Source organism: Micromesistius poutassou (genome assembly GCF_964030765.1).
Source record: "Micromesistius poutassou genome assembly, chromosome: 22".
In the NCBI taxonomy this organism is placed as follows: Eukaryota; Metazoa; Chordata; class Actinopteri; order Gadiformes; family Gadidae; genus Micromesistius; species Micromesistius poutassou.
This window is the reverse complement of record NC_140292.1, coordinates 5323510-5348068: the sequence shown is the minus strand read 5'-3', so window position 1 is coordinate 5348068 and position 24559 is coordinate 5323510. Positions and strand designations below refer to the sequence as shown.

The 24559-nt window shown below is 44.0% G+C and overlaps 3 protein-coding genes and 1 non-coding gene across 7 annotated transcripts in view; 2 read left to right on the top strand and 2 right to left on the bottom strand.

Annotated features, from left to right (window-relative positions):
- Window positions 1–711: 711 nt before the first annotated feature.
- On the top strand, window positions 712–5206 carry LOC311367716 (protein SET-like). Its single transcript, XM_084486530.1, has 8 exons — window positions 712–911; window positions 2283–2340; window positions 2454–2596; window positions 2870–2973; window positions 3078–3191; window positions 3318–3488; window positions 3829–3951; window positions 4556–5206. Exons 1-8 carry the CDS (start codon window positions 842–844, stop codon window positions 4568–4570), a joined length of 798 nt encoding a protein of 265 aa, XP_084342656.1. The 5' UTR covers window positions 712–841; the 3' UTR covers window positions 4571–5206.
- A 727-nt stretch (window positions 5207–5933) lies between these two features.
- On the top strand, window positions 5934–9644 carry dync2i2 (dynein 2 intermediate chain 2; the record flags this gene model as incomplete). Its single annotated transcript, XM_084486911.1, has 9 exons — window positions 5934–6011; window positions 6175–6438; window positions 6575–6684; window positions 7035–7192; window positions 7396–7505; window positions 7695–7865; window positions 8166–8407; window positions 8900–9057; window positions 9406–9644. 9 exons carry the CDS (start codon window positions 5934–5936, stop codon window positions 9642–9644), a joined length of 1530 nt encoding a protein of 509 aa, XP_084343037.1.
- A 160-nt stretch (window positions 9645–9804) lies between these two features.
- The window catches only part of sptan1 (spectrin alpha, non-erythrocytic 1), a 39350-nt gene continuing 24595 nt past the window's right edge, over window positions 9805–24559 (bottom strand). For 3 of the 4 annotated variants that reach the window (XM_084486283.1, XM_084486286.1, XM_084486284.1), the window contains 26 exons: window positions 24203–24302; window positions 23649–23846; window positions 23074–23220; window positions 22663–22766; window positions 22404–22566; window positions 21857–21871; window positions 20660–20791; window positions 20069–20206; window positions 19568–19672; window positions 18966–19174; window positions 18500–18620; window positions 18122–18243; window positions 17722–17854; window positions 17190–17288; window positions 16820–16979; window positions 16554–16630; window positions 15763–15972; window positions 15035–15331; window positions 14393–14505; window positions 13874–13891; window positions 12730–12784; window positions 11931–12127; window positions 11369–11422; window positions 11081–11227; window positions 10698–10845; window positions 9805–10281 (listed from right to left, as the gene is read on the bottom strand). In XM_084486283.1, coding sequence (XP_084342409.1) covers window positions 10156–10281; window positions 10698–10845; window positions 11081–11227; window positions 11369–11422; window positions 11931–12127; window positions 12730–12784; window positions 13874–13891; window positions 14393–14505; window positions 15035–15331; window positions 15763–15972; window positions 16554–16630; window positions 16820–16979; window positions 17190–17288; window positions 17722–17854; window positions 18122–18243; window positions 18500–18620; window positions 18966–19174; window positions 19568–19672; window positions 20069–20206; window positions 20660–20791; window positions 21857–21871; window positions 22404–22566; window positions 22663–22766; window positions 23074–23220; window positions 23649–23846; window positions 24203–24302 — 3388 coding nt within the window. In that variant the 3' untranslated portion in view covers window positions 9805–10155. The remainder of the gene's footprint in view (window positions 10282–10697; window positions 10846–11080; window positions 11228–11368; window positions 11423–11930; window positions 12128–12729; window positions 12785–13873; window positions 13892–14392; window positions 14506–15034; window positions 15332–15762; window positions 15973–16553; window positions 16631–16819; window positions 16980–17189; window positions 17289–17721; window positions 17855–18121; window positions 18244–18499; window positions 18621–18965; window positions 19175–19567; window positions 19673–20068; window positions 20207–20659; window positions 20792–21856; window positions 21872–22403; window positions 22567–22662; window positions 22767–23073; window positions 23221–23648; window positions 23847–24202; window positions 24303–24559) is intronic. The other variant, XM_084486285.1, reaches the window with a different exon arrangement.
- Window positions 24003–24137, bottom strand: LOC311368119 (small nucleolar RNA SNORA57). The gene has a single exon (XR_014639877.1). It is a non-coding gene; the product is annotated as a small nucleolar RNA SNORA57 (small nucleolar RNA).

The following is a 24559-nucleotide window of genomic DNA, read 5'->3' as shown; positions in this document are numbered from 1 at the left end:
AAGACCATCAAGGCAGATAAAGGGCAGAAACCCCTTGGTAATTTATCGGTTTAGAATCTTAGATTATTATTATTATTATTATATATTATTATTAAGTATTTTAATTTAAATTATATAAATGATCTTACTATGGAAATGTATTGTAGTAGGTAGGCTACGTGGACCTGCAAAATATACATAAGCATGCATACTTTATGAACAATTAATAGATGTCAGATTACCTTGACAGATTACCTTTTAAGCACGTAAACAATACAATTCAACACCAACCTATAGTTGTATTCCAAATACTTAGAAAACACGTAGCCTACGTATTTGAATTTAAGTGTGGCCCATGGATATACATCCACGTATATTCAGTAATGTTGAGAGGCAATGGGCCTCTATCAAAGACAGCAGTTCATATGAGTGAGAGTGGTGACTGTTTTTCAAAATAAATGAGATACAGAGCTAGCATGTTATGTCACATAATATAGCATAATATAGCACTGAACATTGATAATTGTCAAGTATCATATTGGTACAATGCATAGTATAATTAAATTGCATAATTGTATTAGCTGCATACGTGTGTGTAGGCCCCTCTGCTGTGGACGCCTCTTTTTTAAACGGTCAATGTACACACCCGGTCGGTAGGGGGCGGTGATGCACCGTGGAGCCATTGCCGAGCGACCAGAAAAAGGCTAGAATAGAAGCGTGTGTGTGCGCGAACCTCCCGTCGTCCACATTGTGGGGATACATGGTGGGCAGCACTCCGTGCAACTAACTTCTGGCGCCTTATACACTTTGTTACTATACTTTCGACAATTCAATCGGAGACAGAGACGGTGGGTAAAACACAATGTCGGCGTCCCCGGCGAAAGTGAGTAGGAAGGAGAACTCCAACCATGATGGAGCGGAGGAGACTTCTGGTAAGGTTAAGGAATGGCGGTATCCTTGTACAACGCCATATTCAATTGTTTTGTTGCTTTTAGCGCTATTTTAGTACGCATCTTCTCATTCTGGCTATTCGTTCTGTTGGTGAATCATGCATGATATTGTTATTCGCAGACGGACCAGTTTATGAATAATATTTGGGGTCTGACCACCTCTAGAGTTTGCATTATTGAGTGTTATAGTTAATGCTATCTTAATGAATTGTGTTGCACGCCGTGTCGTGGTAAGCTAACGCAGTTGTTATCAGCGCACCGTTGGAAGTGAGCACACGTCCGAAACCGTGGCCAGATTTAACTTTACAAGTTTGCGTCGACCTTTGTTGAGTTTAAAGAATATAAACGAGGGTATTGTAAATATTTTAATTGTGAGGGATGTTTTTTAACGAGCCTAGCTTTAATGACAGGAGCTTTTAGGTGGACTGGGTTACATCGCGTATCACTCTATAGGTAGATCCTGGACATCCAGGACGTATTTATTTAGGAATCATGATGACGGTATCTTGGGTTTGAGTCATATGTGGCCGATATGCTTGGTAAACAAAACAAAAGCCACTAGTCCTCCGGGGTGATGGCCAACCTAGTCCTGACTCTGGACCTGTGCTACAGAGAACCGCATGACGGGACCCTCCGATGAATAACAATGGATTTATCTACGACTTTGACTACTTCGTGCTCGGGTTGGGAGATGTTGTTTTTGTTTATTCGACTACCGTGTGTATACAAAAACATGCCGAAATGTGGTATAAAACCAAATCTCGATCCCGATCCCCTGTTAACCACCCATTCAAGCCGAAGTAGTTGCCGCTAGCAGACGAGTTGCTATGGCTACTTCCGCCGTGACTATAATGGGCGGTGTGTGAAGTGTGGTGGTTTTTAACTTTACTTTTTGTCATTTTTGCCCAGACCACTCACTAGTTATGGTAACGCAGTTAAGATTACATGAAAGTTGCGAAAATGACCCTGAAGCAAAAAGGGTTGAGACGTTTTTTTTTATTTTAATTAAAGTTCCGTTGCTTTTTCTTTTGTTGAATCAAGATGAAGCATTGTTTTAATATGAAGTAACATCTGCTGCACACAATGGTTGTAGATGCGGCTAGCATTCAAGATGGCTTGACCGTCATTGTTTAGGTTGCGTAAATCCGTCGCAAGAAATCGGAGCTAAAAAATGTATTTAAACCACGCGGCCTAATGGCAACAGGAAGCTATATAGACTCATATCCGAGACTCGTGTGGAAAGAACGACCCTGGGACCAATGTATTGCCATGTACTGTTTAATTAAAATTTCTGCAGTCATCCTTTATTTTTGCTCTGTTAAATAAACTTTATAATAATTATTTAAATTTCAGATAAAGAACAACAGGAAGCCATCGAACACATTGATGAAGTACAGAATGAAATTGACAGGTAAAATCCACCATTCCACGATCAATGCAAATGTCAAAATATATTTTAATAAACTAACTAAAGTAATTGTACCACGTTTTTGTTAATTCATTGTATTTTATGATTCCCCCTAGACTAAATGAGCAGGCCAGTGAAGAAATTTTAAAAGTTGAGCAGAAGTACAACAAACTACGCCAGCCATTCTATCAGAAGAGATCGGCACTCATTGCTAAAATTCCTAACTTTTGGGTCACAACATTTGTCAACCATCCACAAGGTAATTGCTTATTTTAACATAATGCTGCCTTATTTGTATATTGTTGATGCACACCGGTGTCTGATAAAATAATGGATACATTTCAGTGTTTTAATGTTTCTCTAAGTTTACATTTAAAAATTGTTTTTTTTATAGAAATGCATTTACTTGATTTTAAATTGAAGTTATTTGATAGAGAAGAACAGACTTAAAGTCATATTGTCCGTACCGCAAAGTGACTAGACTGTTAAAACACATAATTGTACATGAAATGGTCTACCCTTACAATCTTAGTTGCCGCTATTCTGGGAGAGGAGGATGAGGAAGCCCTTCAGTACTTGAAGAGGGTGGAGGTCGCCGAGTTTGAAGATATCAAGTCGGGATACAGAATTGATTTCGTGAGTGGGCTCATTCAATTTAAAAGTGGGCAAAAAAAAAAAAAGTACATACATTTGAAACAGTTTCTCACAATTTACATGAATTGTGTAAATATTCCTTCCAGTATTTTGATGAGAATCCTTACTTTGAGAACAAAGTCCTCTCCAAAGAGTTCCACCTGAACGAGACCGGAGATCCCGTTTCCAAGTCGAGTGAAATCAAATGGAAGCCCGGGGAGGTTTGTTTACCTGTGGTTTATATGAATTTAAAATTGAGAAATTACAAGATCGTCAAATTTTTTGCATAAGCATATCTATGCACATTTCTTGTAAGTATAATTTGTTTGTACTACTGCTTTATCCAGGACCTGACCAAACGCACGGGGCCGCCTCAAAACAAAGCAGGCAAGAAGAGGCATTTTGAGGACACTGAGACATTCTTCACATGGTTCACGGACCACACTGACTCTGGGGCCGATGAGGTGGGAGAGGTCATGAAGGACGACATCTGGCCCAACCCCTTACAGTACTACCTGGTAGGCTCCTCCCGGCTGACCGCAATGACTTTCACATCCAGTCTATAGCCTTATCTGCTGCATTTGCAAGTAAAACAGGATGGGGGGGGGGGAACAATGCATAGGAGGAATAGGTTTGGTTAACCCTATCCCTATGGAAATTGACAGAACATGCCTGTCAGCGGTCTCCATTTGTTAAATATGTTGATGAATTCTTACTTCTGAATGTAGGTCAATGATATTATGTTATAGATGTGTTTATTGTTGGGGAAATTTGTAAAAAAAAAAACTGTCATGTAGTTCTAACTAAATTCAAAATGATTGATTTCTAACCATATGAATTTTCTGAAATATTCCCAAGGTTCCTGACATGGACGAGGATGACGATGATGAAGATGGGGAAGAGGATGATGCCCTAGAAGATATTGATGAGGAAGACGAAGATGATGATGATGATGAGGAGGAGGACGAAGAAGATGGCGAGGTCACCAAAATATGATAATTAATATTCTTATTAAGGCTATTTGATCCCAAAAGTCAACTTTATCCTTGTAATTCGATTTCTCATATTGAATTTCGTCAGGTTTTTCAAATTATAAAATGTATAGTTTGAGATTTTTCTTTAGATGGGAAATTGAAGAAAAGGACATTTTAAATAATATTTTGGCCACTGTAAACTTGTTATTGCTGTAATTAAGGACATTTTATTTTTTGGTGAACTCTGAAAAATATATAAACGATTTTATAATCAACAGCTTAAAGTTATTTTTAGTTGCAGACCTAGTTTGCTTTATGGTGGCTCATTGTTAAACACTATCCTCTTCATGTGGTAAAAAAGTGTCCTGTCAATCCACATGCCTCTGTGTTCCAACAGTAAACCTAATCAATAAAGTACTTTTTGTCACAGAGGCATTCATTTCCTTCATAGTCCAGGTTGAACTTTAAAAAACGACCTATCAATTTACTTAGAGGGTCTGGTCCCTGTCTTAAGCTCACTCTGTAGTTTATTAACATTAATCTGTGGTAGTGTGTGTGTGTGTGTAGCCATGTAGTAGTATACATACTGATGTTTTCATGTTGTCTTTCAGGATAACGGCAACTAAGCGTCAGAAGAATATGTCTACCACTCCTCATCGTTCTCGACCCTAGGAAGCAACTCGCTTTGTGTTTTTCAAGTTTCCCTCTCCTTTCTTTATTTTATTTCGGTATTTTTCTGTTTTTACACTCATGGCCTGTCATACAAGCCATGTTTCAAGACAAAGAGCCTTTTCTTAGTCATAGTTTCAGGGTGGTTCTCTAGAAAGTCTTGTCTATTATTACATCAAAAGAAGATATGCAAACATCTATGTATGAATTTTACTGCTGCGTGTCTGATGCAGATATCAAATGTTTTGTATTGTGGTGCAATGGATGGAAATACACTAGGCTGCGGTGTTGGAATTAATGCATCCATTCAATTACTACTTTAAGTCTAGAATAGTCGTGGTTTCGGGAGCCTAATTTTGCGTTTCCTTTTTTGTACCGAATAAAAGTACCAGCTTGTTAATTTCAACATTTCAGGGGTTATCTTGGTATGCCAGTATTAAAGTTTGTTAACATTTTTGGAGGGGACTGAATGTCGACAGGTAGAGAATGGTGGGGCTGATGGGGGCATATCAATGGATGTATGTTTGTTCACTTGTTATTATCATCCAGCAGCTGAAGCTCGGAATTCAATTTGTAATAAAAAATAAAATGTTTTTTGTGTTCAATTTTGTGGGGTGGCCAATAAAGGATCCAGGTAGCCTGCGATATTTGTCCATTTTACAGCAAAGTGTAAAATATGCTATGTAATAAAAGCAATGTGCATGTATGATTTAAGTAATTTTAGACTTAACCAGAGGTTTTTCTACTCAAAATACTAAGATAAATTGTCCCTTATGATGCAATCATAAATTAAATCAATAACAAATTTCCAATACTTGTCTTTGTGTGCCTTTTAAGATCTATGGATAACTAACTAGGCCAATAATTAACGTTTCAATAACTCAGATGATGCAGACATTTATCAGAACTGCTAGGTAAAACCCATTGCTTGGTAATACATTCGATTGGTACAAACAAATCGGAAGTGTCAAGTAATGGGGAATTTATAAAAAATAGAAATGTATTCAAATTCGGTGTTAGAAATGCTATACTTTATTAAATAACCAATACTCCTGTACTGGCTTTTACAAATGTACCTAGGCTAAACGGAAACGCTTTATGCTAATCCATTGACGACATCCGGTTGTATCCATAGTGATGGCATTCCCTATCCCAGATGTCTGCCGTATCAATTGTATTGTAAACAAGTTGCATGGTACCTTGACATGCATTAAAGTGCGTTATGCTGTGTAGACACTACCAATGACTGATCTCTATTCATTGGGCTTACGTTATAATTTCACGCAAAAACGATATAGTTTGTATCTGTTAAGAAAGAGAATGTTCACCGACGAGACATTGGACTGTGTAGGAATCGAGTCGCTTTGGAGAAAATCCCAACAGTTAACACAGCAGTCGGTATGTTAATTGATAATCATTTTACCATTCATTTACATCTCGATGTCTATGCAAACCGGTGCTATCTCCTGTTTTTGTAGTCTGTTTAATTACAAGTAACGTAAAGCATTTGTGACGAATCAAGAAGAGAGCAACTACTCACTGTGTGCTTCATTCATTTCAGAGAGGATGCCAAACCAAAGCCGTGAGCTGTGCCGAAGCCGAAGTCCAAACCGTTCACACTACAGTAAACTGCAGCCAGACAGAGCCACAGGACCAGCTCACAGAGCATCTTCTCACATACCTCACCCAACAAGAGGCTGAACCGCCAGGTCTGAAGGACTTCCTCGACCGAGTAGAGGGTATGGTCATAAGAGAGTTGGCCAAGAATGCCAAGAGTCATGCCTTCGATGGATACCAAGTGAATTGGGAGGAAGAAAGTCACTTGGTGAGTCAGAGAGCAGCAGTATTGAACATACACAATGATGACGTTTCATCTATCCATCCCCCCCCCCTCTCTCTCTCTCTCTCTCTTTTCAAATGTGTTACCCTTAAAATACAATGGTGTATTATTTGTGTCGCAGGTTTCGTGCCTACATTGCCTCCAGGATCCTAGTGCTCAGGAGAAAGGTCTTCATGTAACCAGCGTATCGTGGAACTGTACAGGTTCTGTTGTTGCCTGTGCTTATGGACGGTATGTGTGAGATCATCCATTGATAAAGAGACCCACACATTAGGACGTTTACCAGGTTTCATGAGGTTTATCTTGCATCAAAAATGCGTGAGGTAAAGGAGAGTTTCCCATGATGTCTTGCACACACATTTTCCCCCTTTAATAATAAGAACAACAACTGGTTGCTTGGTTATTCTAGAATTGTTGTTGTTAGGACTACAAAGATGGCCGGCTTGAACTTAATTAGTGGAACTTCAGATCACACGACAGAAACTGCACTGCTGCTACACCACCATATCCTCTCACTAATCCCATTAGTCCTTATTGTTGCAGCTCAAACTCTTGGTTTGTGTTCTTTATGTGACTGGCAGTATTGACGACGGAGACTGGAGCACCGAGGCGTCGTATGTATGCACGTGGAACGTGGACCGGCGAGGCCTGAACCCAAAACAAGCCGATCTGGTCATAGACGTCAGCACGGCCGTCATGGCCATCTCCTTCCACCCAACACGCCCCTCCCTCATAGCAGGTATTTGTGTCTACGGTCCCTTTCGGTTGGACTCTAGCTGCACCAGTGCAGTGTTCAAGAGTCTGCACAACATATCACCAACCAATTAACCAATTAACTCACAGAAACAATCCACAAGGAAAAAAAAACAAAAAGAGGGATTCACTGAAGTGGTTACAACAAAACAAATGTAACAAAATAGAAACTTGTGTCTGTGGTATTAGGAGGCCTGTACAGTGGGGATGTGGTGGTCTGGGACACCAGTAAAAGTCAGGACTCTGTAATGGCTCAAACTGGGATGTCTGCTCAAAGTCACCGTGAACCAGTCTATAAGGTGAGTTAGTCCTTCCATATGATCCATCCAAGTAAATGAAGAAAATGTGCATATAGAAACATTAAGTACTATGCACATACATAAAATACACACATACCTGATGGTCCACAATATTGTAGTTCTTCTTATTTGAGAAGCCAGGGATGCAGCCAGGGAAGTAAAACATGAATGAATGCAACATGGCTCCAGGTTGCATGGGTGCCCCAGGAGAAGAGAGGAGAGTTTGGGGTGCTGAGTGCCTGTTCGGGAGGCAGGGTACTGCTGTGGACCCTGGATCTAGACCCCGGGACGCTGGTTCTGCATGCAGGCTATGCCCTGATCACACAACAAGTACCGCACAGCAGCAGCGCACACACCAAGGTGAGGCTTTGGCTGGGTCCCATGAATATCACAATCATCTTCACATGTATATCGCATGCATCTTCCCATCTTATCAGATGCATCGTCACATCTGTCATATTATGTGCATGTTCACATATATCAGTCTTACTTTAGTAACAGTAGACGGTAAACGGTTCAAGATCATCAAAGACATACTACTACCATGGACGAGATCATCAAAGACATACTAACACATTTAAAAATAGAAAAACACGATATAGGCTTCACTCGTGGTACTTAAAGTCCCAACCTGGTGTTCTCCCCCCATCCCATCCCTAGGCCAGGGGCAGCAGCCACGTGGGCATCACCTCCTTGGCCCTGGCCCCCTGGGACCCTGACACCTTCCTGGTGGGCTCCGAGGGGGGTCTGCTGCTCAGGTGCTCCTTCTCCTCCCAGACGCCGGCCGCCGTGCCACCCTCCCTGGACCAGAGCCCCGGCCTGGCCCTCAAGGCCCCGGCGGTGTTCTCCTTCCGGCCTCGCCGCAGCCCCATCCACGCCGTCAGCTGTTCTCCATTCCACAGGTGACCCCACCCCCCTCCACCAGATTAGCTGGTCATTGGTCCCCTTTCCACAGGTGACCCCCCCCACACCCCACCAGAGTGGTCGTAAAATAAATAAATCTAGTGATTGGATTGCCTAAAACAAAATATTTTTTCGAGCGATCTGATCTGATTTGAAAATAAAATATATTTAGTGACCTGATTGGCTAGATTACAGACAGATTATGGTGAACATTGGTTTACTGGTGAACACAAATCATAAAACAAGCACAACACCGCGATGCAACCGGGCCTAAATAAAGAACCTAACAAAACAAAGCTTAGCTAACAGGGGACGCAAAGCTTAACAGCTGGTCCACACATCTACTTCCCTCCCTAAACTAACCCAAAAATACAGTGGGTAGCAACAATCCTAACCTAATGTGTTGTAAATGTGTTTGAAATGGTATTTTATCAGCCCCGATGTTCACACATCCAAGTGCTTGCATGAAGGTGTTTGTCGTCTCTCAAAAGGAACCTTTTCCTGAGTGTGGGGACGGACGGCCTGGCCCACCTCCACTCCCTCCTGCAGGCCGGTCCTCTGCAGTCCCTCCGCGTGGCCGACGCCTACGTGTTTGACGTGAGCTGGTCTCCCACCAGACCCCTGGTGTTCGCTGCGGCCACTGGTCAAGGTTGGTTGTGTGGACAAGCCATTACAAGCTGTTTGAAAAACGGCCCTTTCCGTGCCTTAGTGACTTCACAAGTGGGAGTGTCCACCTGGATGTATGACGGATAGATAAGCAACATTTGCTACAGTCCACTGGGTAGGCTGGTTGACTGATCTATCCAGCATCAATCTATGTGGACACTCCCACTCGTCACAAAGGCACATTATTGACACATCTGATGGGCTCACCAATCAACTCAGTGAAATCAAATGGGTTAACAGTATAGAGTCCGAGTGCTTCTCGTGATCGATAAAAAACAACAACATATAGACTGTGTGTTTTCAATTTAACGTCCCCCTCCTTTACCTCCAGGCGTGGTGCAGATCTTCGACCTGGGCAGGACGTCCGTGCGGCCGGCGGCCACCATCGAGCAGGGCACTGGGGGCAGAGCCGCCACGTGTCTGGCCTTCAACGCCACCCACACCGGCCTGCTGGCGGTGGGCAGCATGGACGGCACGCTCCACGTCTGGAACCTCAGCTCCGACCTCACCAAGCAGGGGCCCCGAGAGACGGCCCAGCTGGAGCAGCTGGCCAATGAGGTGGCAGGATGAGCCGCGTTCCCTTGGCGATCGCGTTATCATTGGCACTTTGTAATAGTCACTTTTGTAGCATTTATTTATTACTGTATATCTCAGTCTCATTGTTTATTTTTGTGCATTAAAACTTTTTATGGAATTGAAAACTTGTAAAAGAAAGACCTCAGAGTCTGAATGAGTGGTTTCCAGTTCTAACCAGTAGCGTTTATTGAAGCACACTGCAGTGGGTTAAGGTGTTTTTTCACATCACTGTTATTATAAGTTCTTATATCCAGCAGAAGCACAAGCTAAAACGGCTAAAAACAATCACATTCAAAGGCAGACAGATCTACTATTATCAGAGGAGCACGACAAGTGAAAGCTTTGGAGCTAGTATAAATAGGTATAGAGTGACAACTAGTGAGTATTTTCGTTTCTCGTGTGGTTAATCATGCAGTTTCAGCCGTGTTATTCGTGTTTTCTTTAAGTGTGTTGTGGGGGGGGTGAGGGGCAAACGCGTCCCGATTGGTCACTGGTAGCACGAGGATCAGTTGACGAAGAGCGAGCGTGTGAATTCCACAAAGTCGAAGGCCGAGGGCAGCTCGCGTCCCTTGCCGTCTAGGTAGGGCTTCATGTGTGACATGCAGTAGTCTGCTTGTTCCTTGGTCAGGTTCTGCAGCAACGGAAGAGGAGGAAATGGATGTCATTGATTAATGTTGGTTATAATTACAAGGATAAAAACTAAAACAATGATACCATTATTTAATTATATATATACACACACGCAATAGCATTAACTGATCTATCTATTAAATAACGGCATTAACACCTAAAAGGTACCGTATGTTCGATTTAAGTGCTATCAATTGAGTAATTTGTAAGAAATTCCATAGCTATGTCAGCTTTATGAGTGAAATGCTCTTTTAGTAATTACAATATCTTGTTATGAAAAAAGTACAAAATTATTCCAATCATACATTCTCAATGCCGGAGAAAACGAGCAGAGTGAGGCAGCCACTCTCACAGCAGCTTTTAATGATGTCCTTTGAGGTGAAGAACATGGAGCTGACTGTGGAGCGAAAGCGTTACCTGGTAGAGTTCTTCTTTGGTGACGTAGGGCTTCGCCTCTGTGCTGAGGGCGCGGAAGGCGCTCTCAATCTCCTCGCTGGACTTCACGTTCTCTGTCTCGCGGCTGATCATGAAAGCCATGTACTCTTGCAATGATACGTTGCCATCCCTGCACAAATACAAAAGACCAGAAATTGACCATCGACAGAATGATCTTACGTTCATTTCTACACATTCATAATTAAAATAAGTTTGTATTTTCTGCCACGACAGCCTGTGAAGCGTCCATAAACACAACTTACTTCATTACTGTGGAGCTCACTGAATCACAACCTTAGCCTGAACGTATTTACAATTCTGAACCCCACCCTGCCGTAACCCTGGGTAGCCGCCGGGCGTCTGACCTGTTGGGATCCACTGTGTCGAGGATGGACTCAAACTCTGGGTCGGGCTCTCCCTCCTCCACCATGGGCAGGTCGTAGCCCAGCGAGCGCAGACACGACTTGAACTCCTGGTGGTTCAGACGGCCGGACTTCTCCTTGTCGAAATGTCTGTGGGGGAAGGTGGGGGGGGGGGGTAAACAGGACAGAATGATGAGGGTTCATTAACTGGTCGTGATGATGATAGTAATTATGATGGGACTCAAACAGCTGCAAGCATGCAGAGCTTCTCAGAAAGTGAAAGTAGCTTACTTGAACATCATGCTGAACTCCTTCAGTGCTTCTTCTGTGACTCCCGTGGTGTTCCTGGGAGGGGATGGACAGATGATTAGCCAATGTGGACACAACAGCACAACCAGAATACACTAGATACTAGCTATTATCCTATGTAAACACGGAATTTGAATCAAAAAGTAACGTGGTTTGCGAATTTGCAGGTGAAACCTAAATGTTTTAAATTGACACGATTGGGTCTGAAAAAATAGTTAATTAATTCCATCTTGTAAACATAACACAATAAAACACAATATACCCAACATCGTTCCATTCAGATCTTTGTGGCCCTATGCAAATGTATTCTAGTCCTGGACATGTTCTCTGTATAGTCCAGATGACAGGCATTATCATGCATGAAAGGTGGCAAAATAAATAAGCATATTATTACTTGTGTTATCTTTTCTGTGTGTGCATTCTTGTGTCTCTGTGTGTTTCTGTCTCTCCATCTCTGTATGTATTTGTGTGTGCCCATGTCTGTCTGTGCTTCAATCTGTGTTTGTGTGCATCTCAGTGTAAGTGCGTGCCAGCGTGCGCCTACCTGGCCTGTATCTGCTGCTCCAGGTTGTGCTGCATCCTCATGCCCAGCTGGTCCAGCTGGTCCCACTGCTGGGCCAGGCCCACCGTGCTGTGCTCCGTGTACTTGTTGTCCAGGATGAGGGCCTCCTCCATGGCCGCGCCCAGGTCCTCAATCTTCTTCAGCTGGCTGCGCATCGCCCGGATCTCCTGGTGCTTGCGCTGAAGGACGTAGAGTAAGAGACACAGAGTGATGAGACGACACGGTGTGAGGCTAGGGCTGAACGCAAAAGACACCTGAAGGGTGTCCTTGCCGGAGGACTCTGGGATGTTCTGTAGTTTCAGCCGTTGCAACCGAATGCATTATGTTTCAGCCGAATGCATTATGTGTGTTACAGTCATGCATTAAACATTAAAAGCAAATGAACACAGCATATTCCCAGCATGCCTTGCTTGTTCACATTGAGTGAAGGGTCAATCAGCATCTAAAAAGATTGTTTCTTATCGCATGACTATAGGTTGGATGAGTCCAATGGACAGTCCTTTGTACAAACTCAAGTAATCTCTTTCCTTCTTTCCTTCCTAGCTCAAAAATATATAATATAATATTTTTATATAAATATAAAAAACATCTATATTTAACCCTACAAGAGAGTGCCCAGTGGAACTACAATGAAGTGAAAACATCCAAGAGTTCAGTCGAGGTTCAGTAAAATGTTTTGAGAGAATGTGCTATATTTCCATAAATAATAAATCACTGTAAAGGTGAAACAACACATAAAGTGCTAGTGGTTTTGTGATGTAAAAACGTTGGTGACATTTACCTTGGTGGCTTCAAGCTGTGATTCCAACGTTCCAGATTCTTCTACCATGCAAGACCTACGCAGCAACACAGATACAATCAGATAGGACCCAGGAGATACAGATACATACTTTAGATGTCAATCTAAAGTCTGATTTGTGAGACTTGTCCTATGATGACACCTCTGTGAAAAGGGTCTATTCTCGGCAAAAAATGCATGCAAAAACTCTAGCTATCTAACCCATACCATGCAAGGTTACCACCACCAGCCTGGAGGACTGGTAGTTGTAAAGACCTGGAAGTAAAGGACTGGAAACTGCAACTACCACAGTGTTGTAGTTGCACATGTGTATCATATTTCTCTGAAGTGAATACATGAACACATATGCGGCAACCCTTTGGTTTTCCACATTTACCTTGAGAATTTGCAGTTTCCAAGTCTCATACGGCCCAGTGAACAATAACGAGTAATGATGTGATAACTAGTGCCTATCAACTCTAGTCAAACAGTGCCTCGTGTGGGGAAAACCGGAATAATGCATCTTTTTTGTTTTTTGTTTTTTGTTCTTCAGCAGAAGGTGAACATTAGTACGGAACACGTTGAACAGTCCAAAACGGTGTGTTGTTTTTTTTTAGACCAAAGTGAATAATGTTACACAGCCTTAGGGGCATGGGGCTGGTCAAGACTCCGTGGGGGGGGGGGGGGGGGGGGAGGGAGGGGGGGCGGTAGGGGGCTTGACCTTCCGGTGAGGTCGTCAGCAACCTGGTAGTGATAGACACAGATTATGCCCCGATAAGCAATGCTATTCAGAGATGGGACAGGGAGGGATAATCACAAGAGGCAGACGTCAGGAAGTCACCAGGGCTGTTTCCAACAATGACAATGATGGACATCTGACACTCACAAGGCATTGTATATGCATTGGTATACGCAAGGGAGTTAATCTGAGAGGTGGTTAAAAATACCACAACACACCTTCAATGTGTCCACGCTTTAACAGTCTTAAGAAAAGGGCTATCCATTTTTTTGGTAGAGCATAAGCATATTAAAACCAACCGATGGGATTTAACTAATCAGTTCACAGAGAGCAGAGACTCATTTGCACACATTGTACGATAAAACAGGTCATCACGTCATAGACATAGATAGAAAAAGTTATATGTACCCGTCCAGAAGATATGTCCTGAAGAGCAGAGCGATACCAGGCATTGGTAGGGGAGAGGAGAGAGAGAGGAATGGAGAGAGAAAATCAAGACAAACACACATTAACTTTGTGTGCTGGATACTGGTCACTGCAACATGCCATGGAAGGCTAGCAAAGCACAGGGGTTATCAAAACATGTCATCCACTTTTATATACATTGTGTCGAAATACAAGTGTTGTAATGATGACTTCCTGTTTACTGACGTCGGAACAAGGATGCTTTTAAAGAGATCCAAATCATTTGTGATAGTGAGTGTTTGTGCTGCTTTTAAAGAGATCCAAATCATTTGTGATAGTGAGTGTTTGTGCTGCTTTTAAAGAGATCCAAATCATTTGTGATCAACATTTTAAAGCCAATTCATTAGATTTAAATTTTACAACGTATAGATCATAACATTGCATAGCTAAAGCTATGCAATTGCATAGCTAAAGCAAAGCACGTGCACGTGCAGCAGTGCTCTAGCGCCCCCTGTCCCTCACCTGGTCTCCTGCAGCCACTGATGGAAGGTGTTGGCGTGCTGGGCGAACTCCTGCCTCAGCTTGTCGTTCTCCTCCTGCCTCCTCTGCTCCTTCTGTAGCTCCAGCTCGCGCTCCTGCACACATCACCATGGCAACCGCCAAGGTCGATTACAACAAGGCTTCAAACCACGATGGTGAGCCTGACACACAAATGGTCCTACGCTTGATGTGTAGGGTTTAACTGTTCTGGTGTTGGATGAGAATTTGGTGTGACCAATCATTTGATATTATGCAACACTAACTCATATTGTATTGAAGACATATTATTTGGGGTGTGCAATACAATATCAAATAACTAGTGTATTTTTTAAAATTTATATTCCAATAAAAATGTCCAATATCCCAGCATTTGATCCATTTAATTTTGAGTAAATTTTATACATTTATAAACATATTTCTCTTACCTTACATATTTTTGGGGATTTAATTTAAGTTTTTTTTTATCACCACATTGATATCTTGAGCAAGGCAATAGTGACGGCAAAAAATAACTCCTAATCTGAATCTGAATCCTAATCTAAATCGAATTGGTGTGCGCGTGTACGTGAGGGTGTATGTGCTCCAGTTCGTGCGCACGTGTGCGTGTCCGCCCGAGCCCCCCACCTTGATGATCTTCTGCAGGTTCCTCCAGGTCTCCTCCAGGGCCTCCATGGTGAACCAGGTGTAGGGGTTGGACACCACCTGGTAGCTCTTGATCTGCCGGTCCAGCTCGGCCAGCTGGCCGAAGTCGGCCTGCGCCGAGCTGAGCGAGGAGCGGAAGGCCTCGTGGGCCTCGCGCAGCGCACGGATCTCCTCCAGAGAGTTGCAGCGCACCGGGTCCGTCAGGTCCTCCTCCGCGTTCTCGAACCAGCTGTTGAAGGCCGACGCCTTCTTGGCGAAGGTGAGGAACAGGTCCTCCACCTGGCCGGGCGAGAGATGAAGAGGGACGAGAGGGAGAAAGCGAGAGGAGTTAACTATGTTCAAAGACAATCAATGAATGAATGTCACTGTCACACACAACCGCTAATTACTAAATAATTTGATTAAAAAAGATTATTCTAAAAAAAATTGCGTCAGCTGCTTTGGATAAAAACATCTGCTAAATAAATATATTATTATTTATTGCCCTTATTCCTCAATAACTGTCTTTTTACTTTTAGTTCTTTTGACTCTTATTTGAATCTTTAATCTCTGTGCTTTCTGAGGTGGCAATCTCAGAAAGAAAAAAAAAAATCTCTATTCTACCCTACACATTTTGTCCAAAAAAAACATTTTGGGAGGGTTGCGCTACAAATACGAACAGAGCTGGTGTTGCTTTGAGCTCCACAGACGTGTCTCCTGGCCGACCTCACCTTCCTGAAGTGCTGCTGGGCCTCCAGCAGCTTCTTCTTGCGGGCGGCCGAGTTGGAGAGCAGCTGGTTCCAGCGCTTGATGAGGGCGGCGTGACGGGTCTCGATGGCCTTGGACTGGACGTGCTGGGCGGCCAGCAGCTGGTCCATCAGCGCCGTGATGTTGGTGATGCCCTCCTGCTGGAAGGCCTGCAGGCCCGCGTCGAACGTCTCCTGTTGGGGTGGGGGAGGAGAGGGACGGAGTGAGGCGAGGCAGGGCGTGTTTATGATACGTAAACAGCAGCACTAGGGATGAAGTCTTGTTTGAGTAGGGGGGGCCTTCACCAAGAGGCCATAAGCAGTACTGCTGTTTAGGGTAGGGCTGCTCGAGTATGGAAAAAATCCTAATCACGATTATTTGGGTCAATATTGCAATCAGGATTGTTCATACAATTCATTCATATGATTATTTTTGAGTTTGAAAACATGATGGATTATTCAGCATTTCTGCCCAAAAAAACACTTTGTAACTGAGAACTTTGAAATGTCCCCTTAAAAAAATACACAAAATGTTCGAAAATAATGTACAAATATGTATCCAGCTGTTCTGTTCTGTTTAATGAATAACAAATATATACAAAAAACGGTGGTTTAAAATGGTTTAAACTCGATTATATTAGTTTTGAGATCTTTTGACGCAAAAATGTATTAATTGCACAGCCCTAGTTAAGGGTACGCTAAAGAAATGATAACACGTTAAAGGTATTGTCATTCAGCTCTAACACGTGCCCCATGTGCACCACTCCAGTCTTTACCTGTTTGGTCAGCAGGGTCTGCACAGAGGACAGGTCCCTGCCGTAGTCGTCCGTCTTCAGGCTGTTCTCCTTCTCCCCTGAAGACACACACACAATTAGATTAATAAAATGTTCATAGGAAGGCATGCAGCAATTTGTATTACATGTAAACAACTTTTTGTTATAATTATTATATTTTTCTGAAGCCATTATGTAGAATAAAACCATCCTACGTAAGGGGATGTAAGGGGTAAGCATGGTGGTGTGTCTATAGTAAGGTGTCCTACCAATCCAGGACTCCACCACGTCGGCCTTCCAGTTGAACTGCAGGAAGGCAGAATTCTCGTCCAGCTTGGCCTTCCTCTGGGCCGCTGCCCGCTCCAGCTCCGACACCTTGCCCCGCAGGGCCGTCATCTTGGCACTGATGTTGTCAACATGATGGTTGTTCTAGGGAATACATACACACCGATACGTTTGTCACACGGGTTCCCGGCTTGTGCATGGACACAAACACTTACTTTCTTTTTTATCGTAGTCGAGTTTTGTAATTTAAAATACTACTTAATTATTTTCAATACTGCATAGTTTCAATGATGACGCATATTCCGTCTACATCGACCTCAACGCTCTCTGATTTACTGTTTGTATTTATCTTACCTTCTTGATGAGCTCGTCTCCATTGGTGCACACGTCGTTGACCCTGTCCCTGTGCACGGTGAAGTCTGTCTCGAATGCTTCGTGTTTTTTCAGCAGGCCCTGTAGGATGTGACAAAACATTTAAACACTGATTAAGAGGTCGTGGTCAATTGTCCCATCGTTTTGTTAATTTAGTACACATCCAAGGAAAACCAAACCCTGACAACTTATTGGAAATGGAAAGTGATTTAGTGTGTGGTTACTGGTGCAAATCTCAACTTAAATGCACAAAGTTTAAATATAGTAGGGTACGATGCAAATATAGACTCAATGTCCTCTATAGGTTAAACACAAGCTATTGCATGGGTTAATTCCTAATTTTGAGTTTTGGGTTACCGTGTAACTTCAATCAAACAACGAAACTCTGAACAACAGTATAGCCCCGGCCCCAAATGAAGAAAAAGGGTCTACCACACATTGGTTTAACAAGGGGGCGGGATTAGCTCCAACAGGGGGTTTTGATTGGCCATGTAAGCGATGAGACTAGACGTACCTGCACTGCAGCCAGGGTGTCTCCGTAGTCCTCGCTCCCCACCAGGTTCAACTTCTCGTTTATCCACGCCTCTTCCTCTTCCACGTTCGCCACAAACTGCTGGTACTCCAGCGACTCTTCCAGCCTCTGCCCCCTACGCAAAAACACAAAAACAAACACACAGCCGTCCGTTACTGGACGTCCAACGCACACTAACCCGTGGAGAAAGGCAGGTCCCTTGTGTGCCATCGAGGGGAGGAGCATCATACAGCATGTGATACGATTGGCCTTTCTCATTGGCTTAGAAAGGTGTCAGTCGACCTCACAGAGCCACGGCAATTGGAGCAAAGGCCACCCCTGAGGTTTATCATTGGTGGTGTGTGGCTGTTCAGACAGAGAGTAGGATGTGTGTGAGGCTCGCCTCGCTCCGGACAGGTCCTTGAGCTCCTTCCAGTGGTCCACAAACTGGGCCAGCCTCTGTTGGATCTCCTCCTGGCCGATGGTGTTGTCATCGGACAGCTTCTTCCCCGTCTCCAGTACAGACTGGGCATGATGCATAACACACACAAACACAACAGTCAGTAATCAGGACGGATAGAGTCTACACACACGACTCAAGCCAGTGGGAGCAGCAGGAGAAATTATGATACACATTTATATAGAACAATGCAGTACAGTAAAAAAAAAAATGGTGTTTTAAAATTGCACTGGATGGGTGCAATTCTCTGTTTAGAGAATATATTTGGAGGGACTATGGTTATCAGTGAATATATTATATATTCTTTTTATGTATTCTCACCTGAATGGCCGGCTCGTGGGCCCCCAGCTCTGCTTCCAGCCTCTTGTGCTTCTTCCTCAGATTCTGCACTCCCGTCAAATCACGTCCATAGTCCTCTGAACTCACCAACAACTTCTTTTCCCTGGGGGAGGGTGCAGAAGGAACCGGATAAGAACCAGGACAACCAGGGTTGGTTTGTTTGTGCGTTATGTACTAATCTACTACTCTTGATCGGGGATTGACATGTTTTCTGCATATTTTTTACAGTATCTGTTTGTGCATATGCTACGTCAGTGTAAGTGTAAGTGTAAGCGTAAAGGTAATGGGTGTGTGTGTGTACGAGTTTGCAAACGTGCATACATGTGTGTCTGCATGAGTGCGTGCTTGTGTGTGTGTGTGTGTGTGTGTGTGTGTGTGTGTGTGTGTGTGTGTGTGTGTGTGTGTGTGTGTGTGTCTGCATGTGCATGTGTCCCTTGGCGGTCCTCACTTGATCCAGGACTCCTCGTCGTCCAGGTCCCTGAAGAACTGGTGCAGGCGGTGGGACTCGTTGAGCTTGGCGCGCCGCCCCGCCGCCATGCTCTTGATCTTGGCGAAGCGGCCGTTGACGGCGTCCCGCTTGTCCTTCACCACCGTGGTGTCGAAGGCGATGCTGCCCATCAGGCTGTCCGCCTGGCCGTTCAGGTCCTTCAGCCGGTCCTGGGGGGCCACGGATGGGTGTGTTAGGAATTAAGTAATTATACTAACCGGACACCCCGGTGGCTCACTGGGTTAGCCAACAATAATGTATATATATAATATATATTCATATATATTAATAATGGGTTCATGCTAGTATTGGGATTATTTGCCCAAAATAAATTGGGGGGAGAAAAAAAAGAAGACACCAGAAATCTCAATGTAATCTTAGTTATTAGGATAGGATGGTCTGATCCTACAGAGGGCGGTATAGTGTACACTAACCACAACACAAACAATCTAACTCCTTCAAATGTATCCGTCTCGTTTCCAACATAATCCTGTAAAAACGACAGTTGTCTCCATAGCAACAGATAGTTGTGACTAGCAGGCAGGTGGGCATCGCACACTGACCTCGTGGGCGGAGATGTCCGCCTCCAGCAGCTGGTGCTTCTTCAGCAGGTTGTTGACCGAGGCCAGGTCTTTGCCGTAGTCCTCGGAGGCCAGCAGGGCGTCGACCTGAAGAAGAACACAAAAGGTTTAAAACACTGGATTCTTTACCTGAACCTTTATATTATCCCCACAATTGCTTTTATCTCCCAGTATTTAAACCCTTTTTTTGTTTAGTTACTTACATTTCAATTTGTATGTACATTTGATGTCAATTAGGTAATGAAATTATTTTTGTACACATGGTTTTGTTGTATAAATATATATATTTGCATATTCCTAGATAATTCACGTTTAAATTCTTGTCTATATATTTCCATTAAACATTTTTACTTGATTTTAATCTCTTTTCTCCATTTTCCCATCTTGAGCTGGGTAACTCTGCTATGCCATTCCCAACAGGATCAAAATATCCCACCACAGCCCCGCTGAACGTTTCCCCATCCTATCTGTCTCTCAGCGTACCTCAGACAGCCAGAAGTCAAAGTCCTTGATGCCGGTGTTGAAGTTCTGCTGCTTGTTGGCCTCCTTGAGCTTCTGGCTCTTCTCCGCTGACTTGTTGACCAGGAACTGCCACTGCTCATCCAGAGCGTTCAGCCGCACCTAGAGGGAGGAGGACACACACATCATGCATGTCAGCAAAAAGAGGCTTTTGTTTTGCTCATATTATTGGATTTATTGAACCACTATTTGTCTAACCAGGCTGGTTTCATCATGATTCATAACGTCTTTTACAAAGAGAGACACGGCTGAGACCAGCAGCAGACCATTTCATCGTCATTAATCCCAGATTCATAAATCATAAGCATATTAGCGTGTCAGATGCCTTCGATTCAATTGTAGCAGTCCCTCTTTTCCCTTGTTTACTGTTTGTTTGGGGACATTTCTCTGTTTGTTCGTCCATCCATGTACAGTACAAGCTCCACTGACGGAAACTCATATTGAACGTATTGAAACGGTGATCTGTGGAGATGAACCCTCTCGGTTCAAACGGTTTACCCAACAGTCTCATTCTCGAATATCATGGACAATTCACACCAGGATGTGATGGCGTACCTTGACGGCGTCCTCGCTCCCGGAGCAGGCCCCTCTCTGGATGAGGGCGTTGCCCGTGTCGATGACCCCGCGGATGCGATCCGCGTTGGCGTGCAGCTCCGCCTCAAAGGCCTGGTGCTTCTGGTGCTTGCTCTGAGGGCGCGCACGCACACGCACACACAGATAGACAGACAGGGGGAGGACACAGCAGATGCAATGAGAAAGCGTTGCTTTAGGCATTTCGTCCTAAGGTGATAAGGATGTGTGATGTTTGGTTGTGAGTGAATGTTTCTTCTAAGCTGTATTCTTAAAAAAAAAAAAAGGTAAAACCGTTGCTTTCATACAGACTTGCCATTCAGTGCAAAGGCCAAAAAGAAAATCAATTAATGTATATTAAAAAAAAAAGGTAATTAACCCATATGGCTGTGATTAGGTTAAGTACAAGCTACGAGTGAAGTTATGCACAGTGATAAAAACAGGTGCACACAGTGGATATGAGCGGTCAACCGGGACGGGACAACGGTGTGGAGACATCCAGAGACACGAGACAGATGGGTGACGCACATAAGATGGCGGCGTGGTAGGGCCACGCCCACTAAAGAGTCCACTCCCTAAAAGAGACCTTTGGACAGGATCGGCTCACCTCAAACGTGCTTCATGTACTGTTAAACTAGTCTTGATATGAGAGCGTATATGTCTGCATTTGTTTTATTGTAAATATTGATCGTTGCTCTTTGTAAAGATTTGGTAAAAAGTTGAACTGACTTGAACATCTTGAGTTGAACAAGTTGACGTCTTTCTCAAGTATCTGCTCCAAAATAAGCTGAATATATATAACATATAATAATGTAAAACATATGAAGCACGTTTGAAGCTCACCGTTCCACATTCAAACACAACAGACAAAAAAAAATGTACACATATATTGTGAAGCCACAACCAGCAGCGACACGTAGCGTCTAACGACAACAACAACACAACTACAACAGAACAAATGAAGCAAGAGCATCGAACCACAATTGAAAATGATGACCCATGTGAAAATAAACAACAAAGAAGCCAGTACCAAACGAGTACCAATGAAGGCGATGAACACAAAGAGAGATGGTGGCGATGCTGGTTTCTACGTCGTGTACGACACACAGAAGCAAAAAAAAGAAGACGCGGACACATGGAGGACCTAGTCGGAGGTTAGTCAGCTAGTCACTACGAACTTACCAGCAGTTTGGAAAGCTACAAAAAAGATAGGACGATAAGAAAGAACACAGGATTTCAGTCTCGACCGGGACACAACAAACACTTCTTCTTTATGCGGTAAAGAGACATGTCATAAAGAGACAACATATTTCCCTGCAGAATAGCTACAATGTTGAATAAAACACATGCATGTTAATCTTTAATAACTACAATGTTGAATGAAACACCTATATTTTAATCTTTCAAGAAATCAATAGGTTAATTTAATATAAGCAAATACAGTTTGTTCGTATACACTGTAATAAACTGTACAGTGACTTATCTGTAATAGGACAATTGGAGGGGGGGGGGGGGGGCATAGTTCTCAAAACTATGGGCAGGGACCCATTTTGGTTATGATCCGTTTGGGAGGTTGGACCATGGCCTGACAATGCACACAGGACCCTCTGAAAAGTCTGAGCACAACTGGAATGGGACCACCCATCCCGTTTGTCCTATACGTTTCCTGAAAGTGTGCGATCGGGGCTATTGCTAACAGCTAGCCGCTAGGCTGACAGAGTGTGTGTACCTGGATGTTGGTTGGGTCCTTGTAGGACTCATCGGTGGCCGTCTGGAGCTTCTCGCTGATCCAGGCCTCGATCTCGTCCACGTCGCGGCTGAACTGCTGCAGGGTCTGGGACTCGCCCAGCTTGGAGCGCTTCTCGATCATCTGGGTCTTCAGACGAAGCCACCTGTGGAATAGTTAGTAACGCTCAGACCAAATACTCACACGTAGAGGATCTTTTGTCATCAGTGGTTTTTCATATTTATTTGCCATGGTGACTCACCTGTCGAGGACCTCGTTGCGGCGGTTGAAGATCTCGGGCTTGGCGTAGTGGTCGGCTCCGATCAGCTGGTCGGCGAACGACTGCAGCGCGGCGATCTTCTCCTCCTGGAGCGGGAACAAGGGGGTTCAGCTCGGTGCCGGCGGTAACAATATGAGTCCTGGTCTGTCTCTCTACGCTTCAGTGCTGGACAATGGTCTCTGACTCACTCACTCCTATCCTGACCGTTACCTGATTTGTCTCTAGGGTCCATAATGTTAACATTTATTTATGAATCTCCATTTCTACTGGTATTTTAGTGAATGTGGACATTTTCATGAGGAGTTTACTAGTTGTATTGCTTTCAACTACAAAGCAAAGTTAGAGGTGGAGGTGGTGGAGGTGGAGTTGGTGGTGGTGGAGGTGGATGCTGACCTGCACGGTGATGGCCTTGTCAAAGTCCTCGTGCTTCTTGATCAGGGCCTCCACGCTGTCCAGGGAGTCTCCCTTGTCGTCGCTGGCCAGGAAGGCCTCGCGGGCTGCCATCCAGTTCTCCGCCTGCTCGCAGTCCCGGTTGAACAGCTGTGGAGGGGCGGGGAGAGAGGAAGAGGAGCAAGTCAATACTTTACAGCGTTCAGTCACTCCCCAGTCAAAAGCCTCAATCTCCAGTAAAAAGAGTCCCTCCTTAGTCAGAAGGCAAACTCCCCAATCAAAAGCCAAATGCTAAACACGGATGCATTTATGGTTCTTAACATTCATCTGGATGAGCTGCATAACACATAAAGGCTGGGAACGCTTGGATCGATTCCTGTGTTTAAGTCTATGATGATGGACAGTTTCAAAGACTACAGATGATTAGATAAGGACTATTGTATTGCACTGCATTTTAAATCCCTTCAATTGTAAATTATGCAAAATGTTTTAATAAAATACTAATAAAATTAAAAAAAAACTGTCAATGATCAGTGAATGTATGCAGAGTAATGGTGCGAGGCGTTGGGGACTGGTACCTGGAGCTCCAGGCACTGGTCCAGCATCATGCGGCGCTGCACCCAGGCCTTCTCCAGGCCGGCCCGCTCGCTGTCCAGGGCCTCCAGCTTCTGCTGGATCTCAGGGCTGGCATAGTGGCCCCGGGCCAGCAGCTGCTGGCCGAACTGCTCGAAGGCCTGGAAGGTTCCGGCACGGGCGTCGATCTCAGTGCGGTGTTCCTGCAAAGATAATAGGGGAAAATCAGGGAATGGAACAAGAGGGTCGCGTTTTTGCTGATGGAACAGAATTGCAACAGAATTAAGCCAGTTCAGAAAACTGAAAGCCTACATACAATATACTTTGTAGACATTAAATTTATCTCAACTCCATGCTAAGAATGTACCAGCGATTGAGGATAGAACCGGCATACGAGACAACGCCGGCACCGAAGACATAGCATTGGCGTTATTCTACCTCCAAACATACATACATGAGTACTGAGCAACAGCATGTATGCCAAGAAATGGAGGGGGGAGGGGGGGGACAGCCAATATTGACAGAGGAGGGACGGTGTGTGTGTGTAGAGCTCTGGTACCTGGTGTCTCTCCAGAAGGGCCTCAGCTCCTGTCACGTCCTTGGCAAGCTCCTCTGAGGACACCAGGCCTCTGATGCCGTTGATCCAGGACGTCAGATCTCTGAACACAGGGAACAGAGCGATCAGAACGAGTGGGTCTGGGTCTATTCCGGTGCTATTGATTCCCCCGCTTGAAAAAAAAGTCGAACTTCGACACAGGGGCGTGACTTTACAAAAGGTTTACAATGTAAAAGTGCTACACCTAATTTGGAATCGGTTCATCAGAACAGGACTCTTACTTTTGAACCTGAATATTTTTATAATTTGGTTCTACAGTAAATTACACGTGTGTGTGCCAGTTGGCAAGATTGCACTAGT

Coding starts and splice junctions, on each gene's coding strand:
- LOC311367716 (XM_084486530.1), top strand. CDS start 842: ATGTCGGCGTCCCCGGCGAAAGTGAGTAGGAAGGAGAACTCCAACCAT. Junction 2,597..2,869: donor ATTTGTCAACCATCCACAAG/GTAATTGCTTAT, acceptor TTACAATCTTAG/TTGCCGCTATTCTGGGAGAG. Junction 3,489..3,828: donor ACCCCTTACAGTACTACCTG/GTAGGCTCCTCC, acceptor AATATTCCCAAG/GTTCCTGACATGGACGAGGA.